Source organism: Copadichromis virginalis, unplaced genomic scaffold (genome assembly GCF_057382275.1).
Source record: "Copadichromis virginalis isolate Kocher_CV1m ecotype Utaka unplaced genomic scaffold, C_Virginalis_male_GT1.1 unmapped_scaffold_1, whole genome shotgun sequence".
NCBI classification, from domain to species: Eukaryota; Metazoa; Chordata; class Actinopteri; order Cichliformes; family Cichlidae; genus Copadichromis; species Copadichromis virginalis.
Genome location: NW_028188589.1, coordinates 8203346 through 8222922, shown reverse-complemented (window position 1 = coordinate 8222922; position 19577 = coordinate 8203346). Strand labels below are relative to the sequence as shown.

Genomic DNA, 19577 nt, shown 5'->3' with positions numbered 1-19577 from the left:
CTGTTTCCAGCCCCAGTGTCTCAGGACTGGACACCTTTAAACATGTCGAGGATCAAACAGCGTCCAGCTAAACACACATGAAACTATCAGAGCTGACAATCATTCCAATAACATCTAATGGTTCATGTATGTAGACACAGGACTACAAGGAAATGGCTCTCAGCATCTGGCTGTGGGAACACATGAGTCCCTGTTTGTGTTCAGATTGTGTGCATGTTTTAGACGTGTGTCACATGTAGAAACACAACAATCCCACAATGACACACAGATGTGTTTGACACAGCTGTGCAGCTGTAAGTTGTTTCTAATGATTCATTGAAGCTCTTCTAACATTCTGGAGACGATCAGTACATGAATCTGTTCAACACGACAACAATTTGACTTCAGTGTGAACGTTTGCATTAAATAACCTTCTTCATCCAGCTGACAGCATCTTCATCCTATGATGTGAACAGTTCCTCCTGTTGATGACAAACCTCTGACAGGATCTGCTTGAGGAGCTTTTTCATGTGCAGCTCTCTGAGCTCAGGGCTGAGCTGCTGTTTCATCTTTAAGAGCTGCTGCCTCCTCGCCGGACTTGTTCTCCTCTTCTTCTCCTAATGACACCATTTCTGCTTCATATAAAATTCAATAAAGATGCTGACATGTGTCTGTAGCAACAACATCATTGAATCTAGAACAACTGGAGCCAAACCAGTGGCTCTGCTGGGATCACTGGTGAGCCAACACTTCCTTGTTGATGCAGATTTCAGGGCTTCCTTTTGCTCCTCCGTTATAACTGTTCTCTCTTCTCAACACATGATGACACAAAGGAATCAGCAGTGACAAAGATGATGCTGAAGAGAAGCACACACTTCACACATATAACAGACCAGTGCAGTTACACACACCTCTGCTCGACATCAGGCCTCAAACAAAGACACAAAACACTAACTTGACTCTAAACAGAAGAAACGAGCAGCTGTTTCTGTTCTGTGCTTATTTATATTTGACACACATGCTTCTCTTTGTGCAAACACACATCGCACTATAAGGGTAACCTCGCACACAATGATTGGACAGCACAGTGATGATGCTGGGAGATCCTATACGCAGCAACACAGAAACACTGAGAACTTTAAACAATGATGGAAAGTGTTATAAATGACTTGTTGGCCTCTGATCTGTCACAAACAGCTGAAACGTGTCTCTCATGAGTCACATGAAGGTTTTTGACAGAAAGGACAAAAAGTAGCTGCAGTCAGTTTGTGTCATTTTTATATTTATTCATCTGGGAGAAAAATCTGAGGGACATTAAAATGTGTTTTCAACAGAGACAAGAACATGAATATAACAGAACAGGTAAATGAACATGTTTCAAGTAAACAGCTGGACTGATCAGGTCCAAACACAGAGTGATAAACTTGTCAAACAGCTGTCATATCTTTATATAGAAGCTCTTTATAAATGCTGCTCACTGCAGTCTGTTTACTAATAATGTCAAAGTGTTAGAAACACAGAAACATCAGAATGGTCTTTGTTCACAGAAACCTGTCTGGGATCCTTTGTTGTTCTTTTGATGCAGAGTTACATTATAAATATAAAGAGTTATTTCAGAGTCTCATCAGTTTTCCTGCATGTCTTTATTTAACACATCAGCAGGGCTGAAGCTCTCATGTTAAACACACACTGATCTATGGACACGTTCATGTGTTTCTAACAGAACCAGGCTGTTATCAGCCTGCACTAACATTATGTCACACACACTGAATGTAACAGTGACAGTTTACATCATCACACAATCAGCTGTGATTGTTTCACTGTCATCAAACGAGTCAACAGGAAGTAGAATCAATAGAAACCAATCATTTACTGACAGCATGTCTGATGGAAATAAGTGCAGATTATGTATGAAGTCTAACTGCACACAGTAACTGTGTTACAATAAGGACTTAACAGCGCCCTCTGCTGGAGTGTTTCAGTACTGCGTTAACTAGAATACACCACCTCCTCCTCACACCACCTGCTACAGCTCTACTCTTCTATGACTACAGTCATCCACAGCACTGATGTGAGGTCACATGGTTCATATGTAAGGAGCACAGCTGACCTCAGGTCAGTTTAATGACTGTGAGCAGCAGCTGTGTTATTGTCACTGTGACAGGGAGACACTCTCAGACACAGCGCTCATGTCAGCTTGTTCTCATGCAGGAGGATCAGGAGCTCCATGTTTGTCTTTCTGTTTGAATCATGATGTGTTTGTGCCATCAGAGTCTGTCATGAGTACTCAGGGTTTCACAGCAGCTCTTCTGGATGCTGACGAGGACTCCAACCTCATGTTTCACCTCTCTGAGCTTCTGATGTCTGTGAACACTCGTGTTTCTTCTCTGGGCTCATCTGGACAAAAACACCTTTCTGTGTTTGGCTGCAGCCTCATTCTGACTGACAGGAAGTGTGTTATCCATGAGCTGCACTTCTGTGAGGAAGTTTCCTGCTGTGTTTCCTGTCTGTGGACAAACACGAGTGTTCCAGCTGAGGACTTGGTTCCTTCCACCTGTCCATACAGGACATCACGCTGTCTGCAGCTCTGTAAATGCAGCTCCAGGTCCTTCCACGTGCTGCTCTGTATTTGTGCAGTTTGTAGTGTGTCCTGGGAAACGTAGCACACATGGTGTTCTTCTGCTGTTTCCTCCTTTCACTGAGTGTGAAACACTGACGCTGTGCTGTTGTTCACAGAGGGGAGCTGATTCTAGCTGCAGCTGGACTCTGTCATCTAACTGAATGTGTTGGTGCTGATCACGGGGCTCTGAGGGGGGAGCAGCAGGAGGACTCTGGATGCTGACGTCAGTGTATCTGTGGAAGCTCCCACAGCGTGTCTGTCATTCAATATTGTGCTGTATATTGTATCTATGCAAAGATGAACAGACTGTGTGTTCACTGGTCTCTGTGCTGCAGCTCTGATGTCATCATCACTCCCTCCTCCACCCTCAGCAGTCCCAGCATGCTGCTGTGGTGCACCCCACCCTCACTCTACACCTGAGCCACAGACCACACCCTCCACCTCAATATACACCACAGTTTTCTCTGCTGTGGAAATGAGATCAGGAGGAAATCATCATTATTATTATTTAATAAACGCTCACATTAATGTGGGCTTATTTGTTTCATATTAGAAACATTAGTTGAGTGTTTTTAGTATAAAATGGTCAAAGTCCCTCTTTTTGCTCCTCCCCTCACCTGTGGATGGGCGGTGCTGTTACCGTGGTGACAGCTTGGATGTGTTTCAGTCCTGCCTGGTTATCACTGCAGGAATCTGTCACATTTATTACAGGTAATAACTCTGATTTTTCTGTGTATTATGAACCAAATGTATCCTGATACACACAGAGATGGATGAGCAGAGGTTTTTTTTGCAGTTTATGTAGTTACTATGGACTTAATGCATACATATTATTAAAATTAGGGCTATAACAGTTGTATTGATGTATAGCAACTTGAAATGCTCCCACAAATGGCTCCACAGCATGTAAAAATATAACAAAAGCTCTGGCGGACTTGGTTCTGTGGTCAGTCTTAAAGGGTGAAGTTCAACTCTGTAATCTTCACTGTGTCACAGAGTTCAGTGAGTCCCGTTATTCACAGTATCAATCAGATCATCAGAGAACAGCTGATCAGCAATCAGTGGTGCCAACAGCGCCTCCTGTGGTGAGAGGATGCAATAATGCAATGTAGCATTTTTCCACTCAACACTTGCAGTCATGGAAACTGTCTGTTGGATCTGTGTGACGTTGCTTTCTTGGTTAGAGTTCCTCACAAATGTCCAGATGATTCTTCTAATGAGGCGTCGACCATGTTTGCAGCTCTTTGGAAGAAAACGTCGCCCTTTGCCATCCTTACTTTTCTTTGACTTCTTCAAATGCAGCTGAACTCCAGCTGGTATTTTCTTGGACTTTGCAGCTGTTTCTGGTCATCAGTTCATTCCTGCAAACCTCTGAAGCTGAACAACAATGATGCTGCATTGCTGGCTGATCCCAAAAGGTTGATTCTGTTCATCTGGACGTTTTCAGAAACGTTTGCTCACTGATCAGGTGACTTCTTCAGTCTCAGCTGACTGCAGCTTTACAAGCTTACAAACAGCACATTTGCACAATGACTGAAAGCAGCAGCACCTGATATATATGATACTAATATAATACATATACATATATAATCCATACTAATGATGAAGGAACTGAGCTCACAGTCCATTGTTCATTCAGTGAACTACTCAGTTTATTTTGGGCCTCAGAAATGCTCACTCTGTTTGTACATCACTGTCAGCAATAGACTCATTCTGCTGTGTGGACAGGAACACATGTGACATCACTTCCTGTTTGTTTGTGACTGAAGAAGTTTACAAGGAATCATTTAGAAGAGTTTCAAACATCAACTGATTGAATCCATGAATCTGAAAACGTGTTTGTGAGTGAAAGAGACAGACATGTACAGACTGAACTATCTGTTCAACAGTCAGAGTGTTTCTGTAACAGGAGACACTCTTTACACTCCACTCAGCACAGGGACACTGAGGCACCAGGAGACCAGACATAAAACCCAGGATAAAGAGTTTGAGTGAATGTGGTGTTGAAGGTGTGGAGGTGGATCAGAGTGTCAGAGGAGACTCTGTAGAAGGACAGAGTGCCAGCAGGACAGTCCACATACACTGCTGCTCTGTTAGAGACAGAGGAGGAGGAGGAGGAGGAGGAGGAGATGGATGTTTGTATCTTATTGTGCCAGACATGACGAGGACCATTATAATCACAGTACAGACTCCAGGACTGATCATTGTATCCAAACACACAGTCTCTGCCTCCTTTCCTTCTGATGCTTCTGTAACTCACTGATATAGAAACGTCTCCTCTCCACTCGACCTCCCAGTAACAGCGACCAGTCAGACCATTTCTACACAGCAGCTGATAATTAAAACCATCAAATCTGTCTGGATGATCAGGATATGACTGAACCTCCTCCACACGTGTCACCTTCCTGTTGTTGTCAGACAGTTGGAGCTCTGTGTTCACTGTGTTTGTGTCGATTGTGAGTTGACAGGAATCTGATGGAGAGAACAAACACAATCCAGCTGCAGTTATTGATCCATCATCTGTTCATTGATTGACACTTTGATGATGACTCCTGACATGATGAAGATGGTTGAATGTGTGCTGCTTTGTTTTCATGAATCCCATTAAAAACACACTTACACTTCCTCAGACCTGGTCTCAACCATCGGACTCCAGCAGGCTCCACCCTGAAAGGAGGAGGGGGGTCAGAGCAGCACAGTCAGCATGCACACATGGACATTACATGGCTCTCACACACACACTGTTACACACTGAGCTCAAAGCTCGGCTCCACTGTTTTATTCAAAGAAATCTACATTTATTTATCAGCACATTTAAAAACAGCTTGAGCCAAAGTGCTGCACAGAGTAGAGAGAAAATAGGAAACATACACAGTAATGACTATAAAGACTGGTCAGGATTGAAAGCTACAGAGTACAAATGTGTTTCCAACCGGCTTTTAAAAATGTCCAGTGTTGGTGACGACCTGATGTGAAGGGCGACTGTTCCAGAGTTTGGCTGCAGCCATCGATAAAGCTCACCTCTGTTTTTACGTCTAGTTCTGGTCAGAAGCTGCTTATCTGCAGACCTGAGGGCTCCACTTGGATTCTTTTGTTAAAGAGAGATAAGATGGAGCCAATCCATTCACAGATTTAAAGACAACCAGATCTGGAAGTGGATTCTACCACGTACTGGTAACCAGTGGAAAAAGCTGGTGATGGGTCGTCTAGCACAGACCCACCGCTGGAACCAGACAATTGATGAGGGAGAGAACTGTGACAGCGCCGTTCCTTCACTTGACCTCAGTCGCTCTCGTCTGCTCCCTCGTAACACTGCTCTTTATTGAGCTTACATGAATATGCACAAGTTCATTATGACGTCTTACACAGGTATGAACAAAGAGTACCAGTCTGTGCATAGTGTGTGTGTGTGTGTGTGTGTGTGTGTGTGTTCCAGATGTGACCCTGTGACCCCAAAGCTGGTGCTAAGAGTCCAGCGGTCCCCCTAACAAAGGGCTCTTATACTTAACCAGACACAGAGTAGGTGTCCTCCTACACCAGGGGTCTCAAACTCGCGGCCCGCGGGCCAATTGTGGCCCGCAGGACGATAGTTTTTGGCCCCACCTTAATATGAAAATGTAATGTTAGTTTGATAATGTATGACACTTTACACTCACATAGACACGTGGGAACGTGCACATGTAGGCATTCACGTGCTCGTGCACATAGACACAGACAGAGTTTGCAGCACACCGTAGGGGGTTTTATAATGGGGTCACTTCTATAAAGCTGGCTGTAACTAACAAAGGGGTGAAGATTTTTGCAGAGGGACACCGGCCTCATCTTCCCTTCTAGAAGTGCATGCTTAAATGAAGATGAATAAAGATTTTGTAAAAATGACTACTGAGTCCGGTGCCATCTCTGGATGCTCGAGGAATAAAAAGAACCGGGGTAAAACTGATTTCGTAACAACTGCTACCGGCTTTTTATCTGCCGATCGCCGTGCTACGGTTGCAAGAAAAAGAAGCAGAAATGACGTTCTCTACGCGTTGAGACGTTCCCCGTCCGTCGGCTAAACGCTTGATTGAAACTTCAATGCGACAGTGACACCAAGTAGAATTATAAATGTCACATAGCCCCAAACATGTCTTTTTCAAAGCCTGCGGTGAAGAGAAAGGTTGGTGATGAGCACCGACAATTTCAGGAAAAGTGGGAAATGCAATATTTCTTTGTTGAGCACAGGGGCACCCCGACCTGTCTTATTTGCACAGAGAAAGTTGCGCTGCACAAGGAATACAATTTGAAACGTCATTACACAACTAGACATGCTGAGCTGGATGCAAAATACCAGGGAGACGAGAGAGCGAACCGGGTTGCCAGTCTTAAAACAGATCTACTGAGGCAGCAAGATTTCTCCAAGAAAGCAACCAAAGAGAATAATGCAGCAGTCGGAGCCACGTGGTTAGTGAGATGATTGCTAAAGCAGGGAAGCCATTCACAGAAGGTGCATTTGTCTAAAAGTGCATATTGCAGGCTGCAAATATAGTCTGTCCGGGAAAGAAAGGTCAGTTTAGCAACATCAGCCTTTCTGCCAACACCGCAGCAGATCGCATTTCTGACCTGTCAAGTGACATTTATGACCAACTGTGTGAGAAAGCCAAATGTTTCAGTGTATACTCAGTCGCTCTTGATGAGACCACAGACATCACCGACACTGCCCAGCTCCCAATGTATGTCCGTGGTGTTGATGACAGTTTTGAAGTGATGGAGGAGCTGCTCACAGTAATTCCAATGCATGGCCAGACCACCGCTCAGCAGATATTTACAAGCTGTGTGATGCCATTGAGAATGTTGGTTTGCCATGGAAGAGGTTTGTTGGAATAACAACAGATGGAGCGCCATCAATGACAGGGAGGAAACATGGACTGGTGGCACAAAACAAACTGGAAGAGGAAGGCGTGGAGGAGGCCATTGCTCTGCACTGCATCATCCATCAGCAGGTCCTTTGCAGCAAATGCCTGAAGTTTGACAATGTGATGTCTATTGTTGTGAAATGCATCAACCAAATCAGATCCAGGGGCTTAAAGCACCGAAGGTTCTGAGCTTTTTTAGAGGAAATGGAGTCAGAATATGGGGATGTGCTCAACTTCACTGAGGTACGTTGGCTCAGCAGGGGAAATGTATTAAAGAGACTTTTTGAGTTGAGAGCAGAAGTGAAGCCTTCATGGAGAAGGATGGAGTTAGTGTTCCTGTGCTAACTGATCCCAAATGGCTCATGGACTCAGCTTTTCTTGTTGATATGACACATGAGCTTAATGTACTGAACAAGACGTTACAAGGCCAGGGGCAACTTGTCAGTGCTGCCTATGACAACGTGAGAGCATTCTCCACAAAACTGGCGCTCTGGAAACCTCAGCTCTCTCAGACAAACCTTTGCCATTTCCCAGCATGCAAGGCACTCGTGGATGCAGGCACACCATTCAGTGCTGACGAGTATGTTGATGTCACTTTGAGGCTACAGGAGGAATTTGATCACAGGTTTGCTGACTTCAAGACACACAGAGCCACCTTTCACATTTTTGCGGACCCCTTCTCCTTTGATGTGCAAGATGCCCCTTCTGTGCTTCAAATGGAGCTCATTGAGCTGCAGTGCAACTCTGAACTCAAAGCAAAGTTCAGGGAGGTGAGTGGAAAAGCAGACAAGCTTGGACAATTTTTGAGAGAATTGAGCCCTAGTTTCCCTCGGCTTTCCCGAATGTTCAAGCGGACCATGTGCCTTTTTGGTAGCACATACTTGTGCCAAAAGCTCTTCTCCACTTTGAACTTCAATAAGTCCAAGTACAGGTCCAGACTTACGGATGATCATCTTCAAGACATACTGAGGGTCGCAACTGCTTCCTCCCTCAGGCCAAATCTGGCTCGGCTATGCGAGAGGAAACGCTGCCAGGTCTCTAGCAGCAAGGAGTAGGCAAGAGAAGCCATGTTCAGAAGAACAGTTCATTTTCTCCAGTGTTCCATTCATGTTCAGAAGAAGGTTATAGAACTGTTAATACAGACATTTCAATCTAAACACAGCAGATATAGAAGACTGAAAGAAACACATAAGTTCACTGACTAAAAATATCTTATTATTATTTTATTTATGTATTACAGATTGATTTATTTTCTTATTAATTCTTAATTTGTTTATTCATTTTTCATATTTTGTGTTAAAAAATAAAAATAAAGAGATTTGAGAAGATTGGAATTTTTTAACCATGCCTTTCTTGTAGAAAACCTAATGCGGCCCAGCCTCACCCAGACTCTGCCTGCAGCGGCCCCCAGCTAAATTGAGTTTGAGACCCCTGTCCTACACCATAAATCAGTAAGAGAGGGTACGACCTCTCTCATGGCCCCAAGTGGTGTGTGCATGCCAGAGCACTCTGGAAGGCACACAGAGTCTTTACAGACTACTCAGGATCAAACCTCTATCATCATGCAATCGATTATACAACTCTAAGCATATATGAGTAAATATTTCTAAGCATAAATGACAATCAACAATATAAACCTTACAGCTGGTTTTAATAACAGAATTCATTTGTTTCTCAAATGAGAAAGAGCTATCGAGAAACACTCCTAAATCTTTAGTTCTTAACTTTTCCAGTGGGCCAAGGTCAACATTATCTGCTAATGCTAAATAGGCTGCCGTTATTAACTAATGCTAATTTGATGTGAATTAGCATTATGCACTAATGCTAACACTTTTTAACAATGTGAGTAGCTAATGCTAACACTATTTCCCTTAACTTTATAACATTGTGAACGGCTAATGCTAACACTCTTTTTCCTAGCATTACAACATCTGAGCTGCTAATGCTAAGTAGTCCGCCATTAGCACCTACGTCTATCCATCCATCCATTCGCTTCCGCTTATCCTTTTCAGGGTCGCGGGGGGCGCTGGAGCCTATCCCAGCTGTCATAGGGCGAAAGGCGGGGTACACCCTGGACAGGTCGCCAGTCTGTCGCAGGGCTAACACACAGGGGCAGACAACCATTCACACTCACATTCACACCTAATGGCAATTTGGATTATCCAATTAACCTATCCCCACAAGCTGCATGTCTTTGGACGGTGGGAGGAAGCCGGAGTACCCGGAGGGAACCCACGCAAACACGGGGAGAACATGCAAACTCCACACAGAAAGACCCCGGCCTGATGGTGGAATTGAACTCAGGACCTTCTTGCTGTGCGGCAACAGTGCTAACCATCGTGCCACCGTGCTGCCCACCTACGTCTAATTTAAGGCAAATACGCATTAGAACCTAATGCTCATATCGTTTTCCTTTGCTTTATAGCAATGTGAGCAGCTACTGCTAAATAGCATTAGCTAATAACAGCAGTCTAATTTAATGCAAGTTATTATCATTTGCATTATAACGATGTGAGGAGTTAATGCTAAGTATGCTGCCATTAGTGGCTAATTCTAATTAGGGGTGAATAATTATTACAAGCTAATGCTAATATCGTTTTCTCTTCCCTTTTAACAATGTGAGCAGCTAGTGCTAGGTAGGCTGAAGCTAGCAGCTAATGCTAAAGCTAAAGATAATTTGATGTGAATTAGCATTACATTAGTGAGGAGTTAATGCTAAGTAGACTGCCATTAGCAGGTAATGCTAATTTAAGGTTAATAGGAATTGGCATCTAATGCTAATACCATATTTTCTTGCTTTAACCCTTTAAAACTGGTCAGAGTGGGCACACTCCGTTTTGCGCAACTATTTTTAAATCCCGGTAGCACTGTAAGGGAAGCAAAGGACACCTACAGGAGGAAGGTGGAGCAGAAGTTGGAGAGGAACAATATGAGGGAGGTCTGGAATGGTGTGAAAACCATCACAGGCCACAACACCAAGAAAAGCACAGTGGGGGGGACTGTGGAGAAGGCAAACGAACTCAACAACTTCTTCAACAGGTTTGACCAGCCCACAACCCCCCCCCCCCCAGCCTCCCTCGCTTCCCCCCCTTCCTGACACCATGACACCCCCCTCCTCGAATCCCTCTCTCAGCAGCAAGACATCTCCCCCCCTCCCCTCCTCCCAAACATCTCCCAGTGTCACAGTGGATCAGGTCAGGAGGCAACTGAGGAAGCTTCGCCCCAGAAAGGCAGCAGGCCCAGACAAGGTGTGTCCTAGGATGCTAAAGGCATGTGCTGCTGAACTTGGGGAGCCGCTACAACGAGTCTTCAACCTCAGTCTGCGACTGGGGAGAGTGCCCGCCCTATGGAAGACATCCTGCATCGTCCCGGTCCCCAAAAAGAACCGGCCCAATGAGCTGAATGACTTCCGACCGGTGGCACTGACGTCACATCTTATGAAGACTCTAGAGCGGCTCTTCCTCAACTTCCTCCGACCACAGGTACAACATGCCCAGGACCCACTACAGTTTGCATACAAGGCGGGTGTCGGAGTGGAGGATGCCATCCTGTACCTCCTACACAGAGCCCACTCACACCTGGATGGGGGAAAAGGCACGGTCAGGATACTGTTTCTTGACTTTTCCAGTGCCTTTAATACCATCCGGCCCTGTATGCTTCAGGAAAAACTGAACAGGATGGAGGTGGACCCCTGCCTGGTGGCTTGGATCTCCGACTACCTCACCGACAGACCACAGTACGTCAGGCTGAAGGACATCACGTCTGACACTGTGGTCAGCAGCACAGGAGCACCACAGGGAACTGTGCTGTCCCCTCTTCTCTTCACCCTGTACACCTCTGACTTCTGCTACAACTCTGAATTATGCCACATTCAGAAGTTTGCAGATGACACGGCCATCATGGGGTGTATCTGGGATGATCAGGAAGAGGAGTACAGAAGTCTGGTGAGGAACTTTGTCGCATGGAGTCACACAAACCACCTTCAACTCAACACCTCAAAGACTAAGGAACTGGTTGTGGACTTCGGGAGGTCCACAGAAGGTCCACTGCCGGTTCAGATAGAGGGGGAGGAGGTGGAGGTGGTCAACAAGTACAAGTACCTCGGGCTGTGGGTGGACAATAAACTGGACTGGTTGCTGGAGTACTTTTCTATGCTGTGGTGTGCTGGGGGAGCAGCACAGCAAAGAAGGACTCATCCAGGCTGGAGAAACTGATCAGGAAGGCTAGCTCTGTGGTCGGCATGAAGCTGGACACTCTGGTGACAGTGGCAGAGAAAAGGACATTAAAGAAACTGATGGACATTATGAACAATGCTGGGCATCCTCTGCACACGGCCATTAACAACCAGAAGAGTCTGTTCAGTGACAGGTTGCTTCTCCCCAAGACAAGAACTAACAGACTTAAAAACTCCTTTGTCCCACACGCCATCAGACTGTTTAACTCCTCTCTGGAGGGGAGAGGGAGGGGAAACAGGAGGACAAAGGAGGGGGGAACAACTAAGCTGTAGTGCCTCTTCACCTCACTGTACAATACCTTGTGCAATACTTTTGTAAATAGTCAACAGTGCAATAGACTCAATACTTGAAATGTGCAATTCACTTGTATTTTTATTTTTATTCCTATTTATTCTATTTATCCCCTTTGTATATTTTATTTATATTTGTCTCTGTATTTATATATGTGTGTGTGTGTGTGTGTGTGTGTGTGTGTGTGTGTATATATATATATATATATATAACAATTCTGTAACTGTAACTTCGGTCGTTGCTGTGCTTTTTGGAAGTCGAATTTCCCAGAGGAACCCACCCGAGGGATTAATAAAGTTCTATCTTATCTTATCTTAATCACGTGAGCTAGCGCAATAATTTTTTTTGCATATGAAACCTGAGGAGTTGTATTTACATCTTATCAGCTTGTCCTAGGTTACAGTTTCCTTCCACATATGCTTAGGACTCATATTGCTCTGCTGGAAATAGTTTATTTTGATGCATATGCTGTTATTTTGCAAATTTGCAGTATAATATTTATTTTCGTTTTTCCTGCAGTATATAAAAATTGGTGTATTTCAAAAATAAAACTATGAAGGCACTCAAAATAAATTTCCTGAGGTGGGAAACTATTTTGTGCAACTTTTTTGTATTTACAGTTTTGAGGGATAAGCCTCTTAAATTTCTCTAACTAGAAATATATGTTAAAAAAACAAAAACGATTTTCAATTTTTTTGTAGTTTATTGCACTTTTTTGCAATTTATGTAATTACTATGCACTTAATACATACATATTATTAAAATTTAGGCTGTAATGGTTGTATTGATGTATAGCAACTTGAAATGCTCCCAAAAATGGCTCTACAGCATGTAAAAATATAATATAAGCTCTGGCGGACTTGGTTCAATGGTAGGTCTTAAAGGGTTAAATCAATATCAGTAGCTAATCCGATTGCTCAGTCTGACGTCAGGTGAAGTCATTTTTATGCATTTAAGAGCTGTGTTGAATTCAACATTACAAACTGAACATTAGAACTATCCTCTTCTCCAGGATTTTCCTGATTTAACATTTCAATATGACATTTCCAGCGCTTTGTTTTCTCTGCTCACAGACAAAACAGATACACGCATGTATATACAGCCCACGTCCAGCTCTGCATGCACTCCTGCTCCATTTCTATAGAGAATAAACAACGTAACACAATCAGTCTCCATTGTTTTCAACTCAACCAGCTGCATTTAATGAAGGAGTTTGAATTTACTTTACAACAGCTGCTGTTGTTTCCTGTCTGCATTCATGTTCTTAACTGTACTCCACACATTCTGAACTGGTGCAGTTCTTCCTAAAGTACTGCAGTATTCCTGCCAGTACATCCAGTACATTACCGTAATTGTCGGGCTATAAGCCGCTACTTTTTGCACAAGCTTTGAGCCCTGCGGCTTTTAGTCAGGTGCGGCTTTTCTATGGATTGTCCATGAGCGGATTTGTTTTGTTTGTTCCGCTGTTGTACGGCACTACGTTGCCTGGCGGAAGGATCGGGGTTCAAGAGTGGTATGTTGGTCACATGTCCATCCGTCAGGCAACGTAGTGCAGTACGAGGTAGCGCGAAAAACAAGCTTCAAAGTAGCGCTACCCGTTCAGCTGGAGGCCTGGATGATGAGCGGCGATAAACTTGCAAAAAGCAAGTTATGCCCAACTCCACCATTGGATTCTGACAGCGTGGAAAAGTGTGAAAACATCCACGATCACCAACAGATTTCGAAGGGCTGAATGCTGCATGATGGAGAGGAGGACACCGCCACGGCCCTTCTGAGGGTGTTCGACTCTGACACTGACAACGAGGATTTCTTTGGTTTTGAAAGTGACAACGAAAGAAAGAAGCTGAGAGTGGATGACGAAGCCATCCTGAGCCTGTTTGTTTCCGACACTGGAGGAGAGGACTTTGGTGGTTTTAGTGCGCAGGAAGATGGTGGTGAATGACTGACTTTTCTTCTTGTTAAAGCCGTGTCACTGCACCTGAGCCTAAAAGGTAGTCCGAATCAATTGTTCTGGTGTGCTGTAGGTTATTGTTATGTACTACATTTGTTACTCATTTATGAAGCACAGTACATGTTTTGTACTTGTAATTACCGCTACTTGTACATATACCTAAAAAGTTATGCAAATATGTACCCATAACTTGTTTTTCAAAATATTAATAAAAGGGGTGTGTCTCCAAACAGCCATCTCTTTCCTGACAATTCGCTTTGTGCATATTCTCTTACATATGATAAGTCAACATTGAAACACCTGCGGCTTTTAGTCAGGTGCGGCTAATGTATGTACAAAACAGGATTTTCCCCTGATTTTAGCTTGTGCGGCTAATATTCAGGTGCGCTCTGTAGTCTGGGAAATACGGTAGTTCTTCCTAAAGTACTGCAGTATTCCTGCCAGTACATCCTTTTAGTTTTCCTAACTGTTTCCTCTGATGCTCGTTGCTATTCTTTCCTCAATGCAAATTCATGCTAAGCTCCTTCATATCCATCCCTGTTTCTAAACCTGTAATAATTGCTTTAATGTGTCTTTGGCCTAATTATGAGTCTGTCCATATGTTTGTAGTTCCCCACTTGCTTTGGTTTCTTAGCTCTGATTCTCTCAAATTTATCCTTGAAATCATTTACTGGCATCTCTCCCTCTCACTCCCACTATCCCCAGAACACCAGAGTATTCATCTCCTGGTTTATCCTATGGCCTCTTTGCATTTTCTCCAATCATCCCTGTTTCTAGAGTCTCACCCCATCTGCAGGCAGTCCAAGAGAAACTGCCTCTGCCATTTTCTTCTTCTTAATCTTTGATTTTTCTCTTCACTTTCTCCATTGGGTCTTCTTAGACGCACTTTCCAGAAAGCAGCAACATTTTTTGTGCCCCATTTTTCAAATTGTGCATCTTACTTCAGCTTAATGTGTTTCCTGTTTTGTTTTTACACAGGTCATGTAAAAGAAATCCTACCAGAGACTCGACAAAGCTGAACTGAAAGACAGCACAGGCAATAAATCAGAGCAGCACAGAACTTAAGCTCATGGTCCATAGAAGCTGGGCTCTACAGGTGTACCAGGACAAGCTTAGTGTAAGTCCCTCGAAAAAGTTTCACTTGTGCTGTTTCGGTGTAAATTACTGGTTTGTTTGAACAATTTCATCAGCTGAACCATAAATACTCCAAAACAATTTCTTTGTGACTCAGTGTGATTTTTCATTTTGTAATATTAGCATGTCAAACTCTACATTCTCTACACAGATGAGAAATGAAGTGTATTTAATAATAAAAGTTATCTCTCAGAGACAAAGTTAGTGTCTCATTCAGGTCTGTATCTGAGTAGCCTCAGACACATGCAGTGCTCATATTTTCTGTTTTGTGTGTCACTCAGACCTCTTCCTGACAGGGGCAGCAATTTCATTTAAAGTCCCATTCACTGATACAGGCTGCTGGAGCTCCAACCAGGAGGGTACACACATGATCCAGGGAAAAAAATTATATATGGTCTCTTAGATAAATATTAAGAGGTCCTGTGTTTTACTAAAAAATCAAAGTAGTAAAACACAGGACCTTTGGGTTAGATATAAGGTGATTTGACAAATCATGTCTGTTGTAAATGAGTAAGCCATTTATCGACCTGACTCAGGTTTTAAATCATCATCAGAAAAGACTGAATCCTGACCTGAGAATCCCAAGTGTACACTTTGGACTCTCCACTGCAGAAAATAGAAGCTTCAGTCCTGAATCCTGCAGGTTGTTTTTACCCAGATCCAGCTCTGTCAGACGGGAGGACTGGGAGCTCAGGACTGAGGACAGAGCTTCACAGCTTCTGTCTGACAGGTTACAGCCACTCAGTCTGAAGAAAGGATGACAAGAAGACATGAAACACTTGTGTTAAAGTATATTCATGGTGCCATGAGGAGCTACTACATTTACAATATTTCAACACTGTTTCAGGACATGCTGGAATCCTTATTGCCTCATGTTACAAAAGACAAATGTGGCAGTTTAGTGTGATTTGGATGGATTCATTAAAAAAACAAAACATAAACACTGTTAATTTTTTCCAAATGAAATTGATTAAATGATGTTAATTGATGAAAAAAAAATCGATATTGCTTGATCTGACCTCAGCGTTTCCAGTTTGCAGTATTGACTCTTCATCCCAGCAGACAGAAGCTTCACTCCTGAATCCTGCAGGTTGTTGTTACCCAGGTCCAGCTCTGTCAGATGGGAGGACTGGGAGCTCAGGACTGAGGACAGAGCTTCACAGCTTCTGTCTGACAGGTTACAGCCACTCAGTCTGAAATCAAGCGGGAAGGGAGACAAGATCAACCAAACAAATCAGAGCTTTATTGCTTTTTTATTGTTTTTAAGCAGAAATCAGTGAGGTGCTGGTAGATTCTGTTCTTTTGGTTTATTACCCAACAACACACACATACACTAATATTTGTGACTTTTGTAATAGTAGCATTTACAATGCAAAGCAACAGCGATCACAGATTGAAGGGGCCTGAATAAAACTACAATGCAGTGATTTTTAAGATGACCTGTTCTTCCAATTTCCAACAACAGATTTCTCCAACCTTACAGTTAAAAATAATTCTTTATCTCATACTGAATCTTGGTGCACCTCCCCCCAGTTTATTAAAATGGAGTGGTACTGAAGTTGCTGTAAGTGATGTGTGATGCCACTGATTTCCTTTCTGATCCAATACAAAGTAAAATTCAGGCTGGTATCTGCGATACTGATGAAAACTATTCCTTCAGAATCAATACAAGACATCATAAGAAAATATGATGTTTTGTATAACATAAAAAGCCTGAATTTTAAAATATTCAGTTAATAATCAAAAACAGATGTGACTGAAAATAATAAAACTGAGAAACATTTTATGGCCATTCGATCCTTTTACAACCATTGCAAGAGCTTGGTTGGCATAGCCGGCAATACGTTGGATAGTAATAAGTCCGGTGGGTGATGGGCTCCACCAGGGCTGCCCTTTGTCACCGATTCTGTTCATAAATTTTATATTTAAAGGCTGTATCAAAAGTTCATTCAAGTTACAATATTGTGTTCAAAAGTTCTCCTTTTTTCTTTTATACTATACAACTACGCTGGCTCGTGGTTTTAGGACATGGATCTGTCATGGAAGAAATCTATGACCACTTTTAATCAACATTTTAAAAATAAACATGATCACAGATTTACTCACAGAGCTTTGTTGGAGGCTTTGACCACTGGCAGCATTCTCAGAAGAGCCTCCTCTGAAGCAGAGTATTTCTTCAGGTCAAACACATCCAGATCTTCTTCTGATGACAGTAAGATGAAGACCAGAGCTGACCACTGAGCAGGAGACAGTTCACCTGTGGAGAGACTTCCTGATCTCAGGGACTGTTGGATCTCCTCCACTAGAGAACGATCATCCAGTTCATTCAGACAGTGGATCAGATTGATGCTTTTCTCTGCAGACAGATTCTCACTGAGCTTCTTCTTGATGTACTGGACTGTTTCCTGATTGGTCTGTGAGCTACTTCCTGTCTGTGTCAGCAGACCTCGTAGGAGAGTCTGATTGGTCTGCAGTGAAAGACCCAGGAGGAAGCGGAGGAACAAGTCCAGGTGTCCATTTGGACTCTGTAAGGCCTTGTTCACAGCACTCTGGTAGAAGTGTTTCTTTGCAGATTCTCCTGTTTCAGACTTCTTGGATGTTGTTTGTTGTTGTTCCAGCAGATTGAGTCCAGAGTTGCTGAAGGTCAGATGGACATGAAGAGCAGCCAGAAACTCCTGAACACTCAGATGGATGAAGCAGAACACCTTGTCCTGGTACAGTCCTCTCTCCTCTTTAAAGATCTGTGTGAACACTCCTGAGTACACTGAGGCTGCTCTGATATCGATGCCACACTCTGTCAGGTCTGATTCATAGAAGATCAGGTATCCTTTCTGCAGCTGATCAAAAGCCAGTTTTCCCAGAGACTCCATCATCTTCCTGCTCTCTGGACTCCAGTGTGGATCTGTCTCAGCTCCTCCATCATACTTGACCTTCTTCACTTTGGCCTGAACCACCAGGAAGTGGATGTACATCTCAGTCAGGGTCTTGGGCAGCTCTCCTCCCTCTCTGGTTTCCAGCACATCCTCCAGAACTGTAGCAGTGATCCAGCAGAAGACTGGGATGTGACACATGATGTGGAGGCTTCGTGATGTCTTGATGTGGGAGATGATGCTGCTGGCCTGCTCCTCATCTCTGAATCTCTTCCTGAAGTACTCCTCCTTCTGTGGGTCAGTGAACCCTCTGACCTCTGTCACCATGCCAACACAGTCAGGAGGGATCTGATTGGCTGCTGCAGGTCGTGTGGTTATCCAGAGGCGAGCAGAGGGAAGCAGTTTCCCCCTGATGAGGTTTATCAGCAGCACATCCACTGAGGTGGACTTTCTAGGGTCAGTTAGGATTGTAGTTTTGTGGAAGTCCAGAGGAAGTCGACACTCATCCAGACCATCAAAGATGAACACAACCTGGAAGTCTTCAAAGCTGCAGATTCCTGCTTCTTTGGTTTCAGTAAAGAAGTGATGAACAAGTCCCACCAAGCTGAACTTTTCCTCTTTCAGCACATTCAGCTCTCTGAAAGTGAATGGAAATATGAACTGGATGTCCTGGTTGGCTTTGTCTTCAGCCCAGTCCAGGCTGTATTTCTGTGTTAAGACTGTTTTCCCAATGCCAGCCACTCCCTTTGTCAGCACTGATCTGATTGGTTCATCTCTTCCAGGTGAGGCTTTAAAGATGTCTTCTTGTCTGATGGTTGTTTCTGGTCTGTCTGGTTTCCTGGATGCTGTTTCAATCTGTCTGACCTCATGTTCATCATTGACCTCTGCAGTCCCTCCCTCTGTGATGTAGAGCTCTGTGTAGATCTGATTCAGGAGGGTTGGGTTTCCTGCTTTAGCGATGCCCTCAAACACACACTGGAACTTCTTCTTCAGCTTAGACTTAAGGTTACGATGACAAACAGCAGCTGGAAGTTCTGAATGAGAAGAAAAATAAACACTCAATTCCAAAAAGAACTAATCTTTAAAACATGTTGCTCCATCTTCCATCTCTGGAAAATGTTCATTTATCCAGCAGCTTAAATCTTTAGATAAATCCTCTTACGTCTCTGCAGACGGTCAGCCAGCTCCTCCTGCTTCATTCTCCTCAGGAAGTCCACTGTGATCTTCACAAATGCCTCTCTGCTGCTGCTCCTCTGACTCTCTAAGCATTCTGGGTAACCTGGACTCAGAACCTTCTGGATCTTCTTCAGCTCGTTCTTCACAAAAGTGATGATGTTGTCCTCCAGCAGCTGGAACAGAATATTTATGAATGAGCCAATCAGACTGAAATCATGGAGCCAAACATCAGATCCATGTTGGACACACTGACGATCCACTGGTCTACAAAGAGCAGCATGGAGATGACTGTGAACAGAACAGATGTAACAGTAGTTGTTGTACATGTACAGACCATAAATATGGAGTCCAGCTGTGTTTGATGCTGCTGGGCAGACTGACCACTGGGAACCTCTGAGCTCTGCTGGTCCACTCTGTGGAGGAACCATG

The 19577-nt window shown here is 43.7% G+C and overlaps 1 protein-coding gene across 1 annotated transcript; it reads right to left on the bottom strand.

Annotated features, from left to right (window-relative positions):
• Positions 1-17204: 17204 nt before the first annotated feature.
• LOC146679741 (protein NLRC3-like) lies at positions 17205-18986 on the bottom strand (the record flags this gene model as incomplete). Its single annotated transcript, XM_085450426.1, has 1 exon — positions 17205-18986. A coding segment is annotated over one exon (1782 nt), but the record flags the coding sequence as incomplete, so codon positions are not given.
• Positions 18987-19577: the final 591 nt, after the last annotated feature.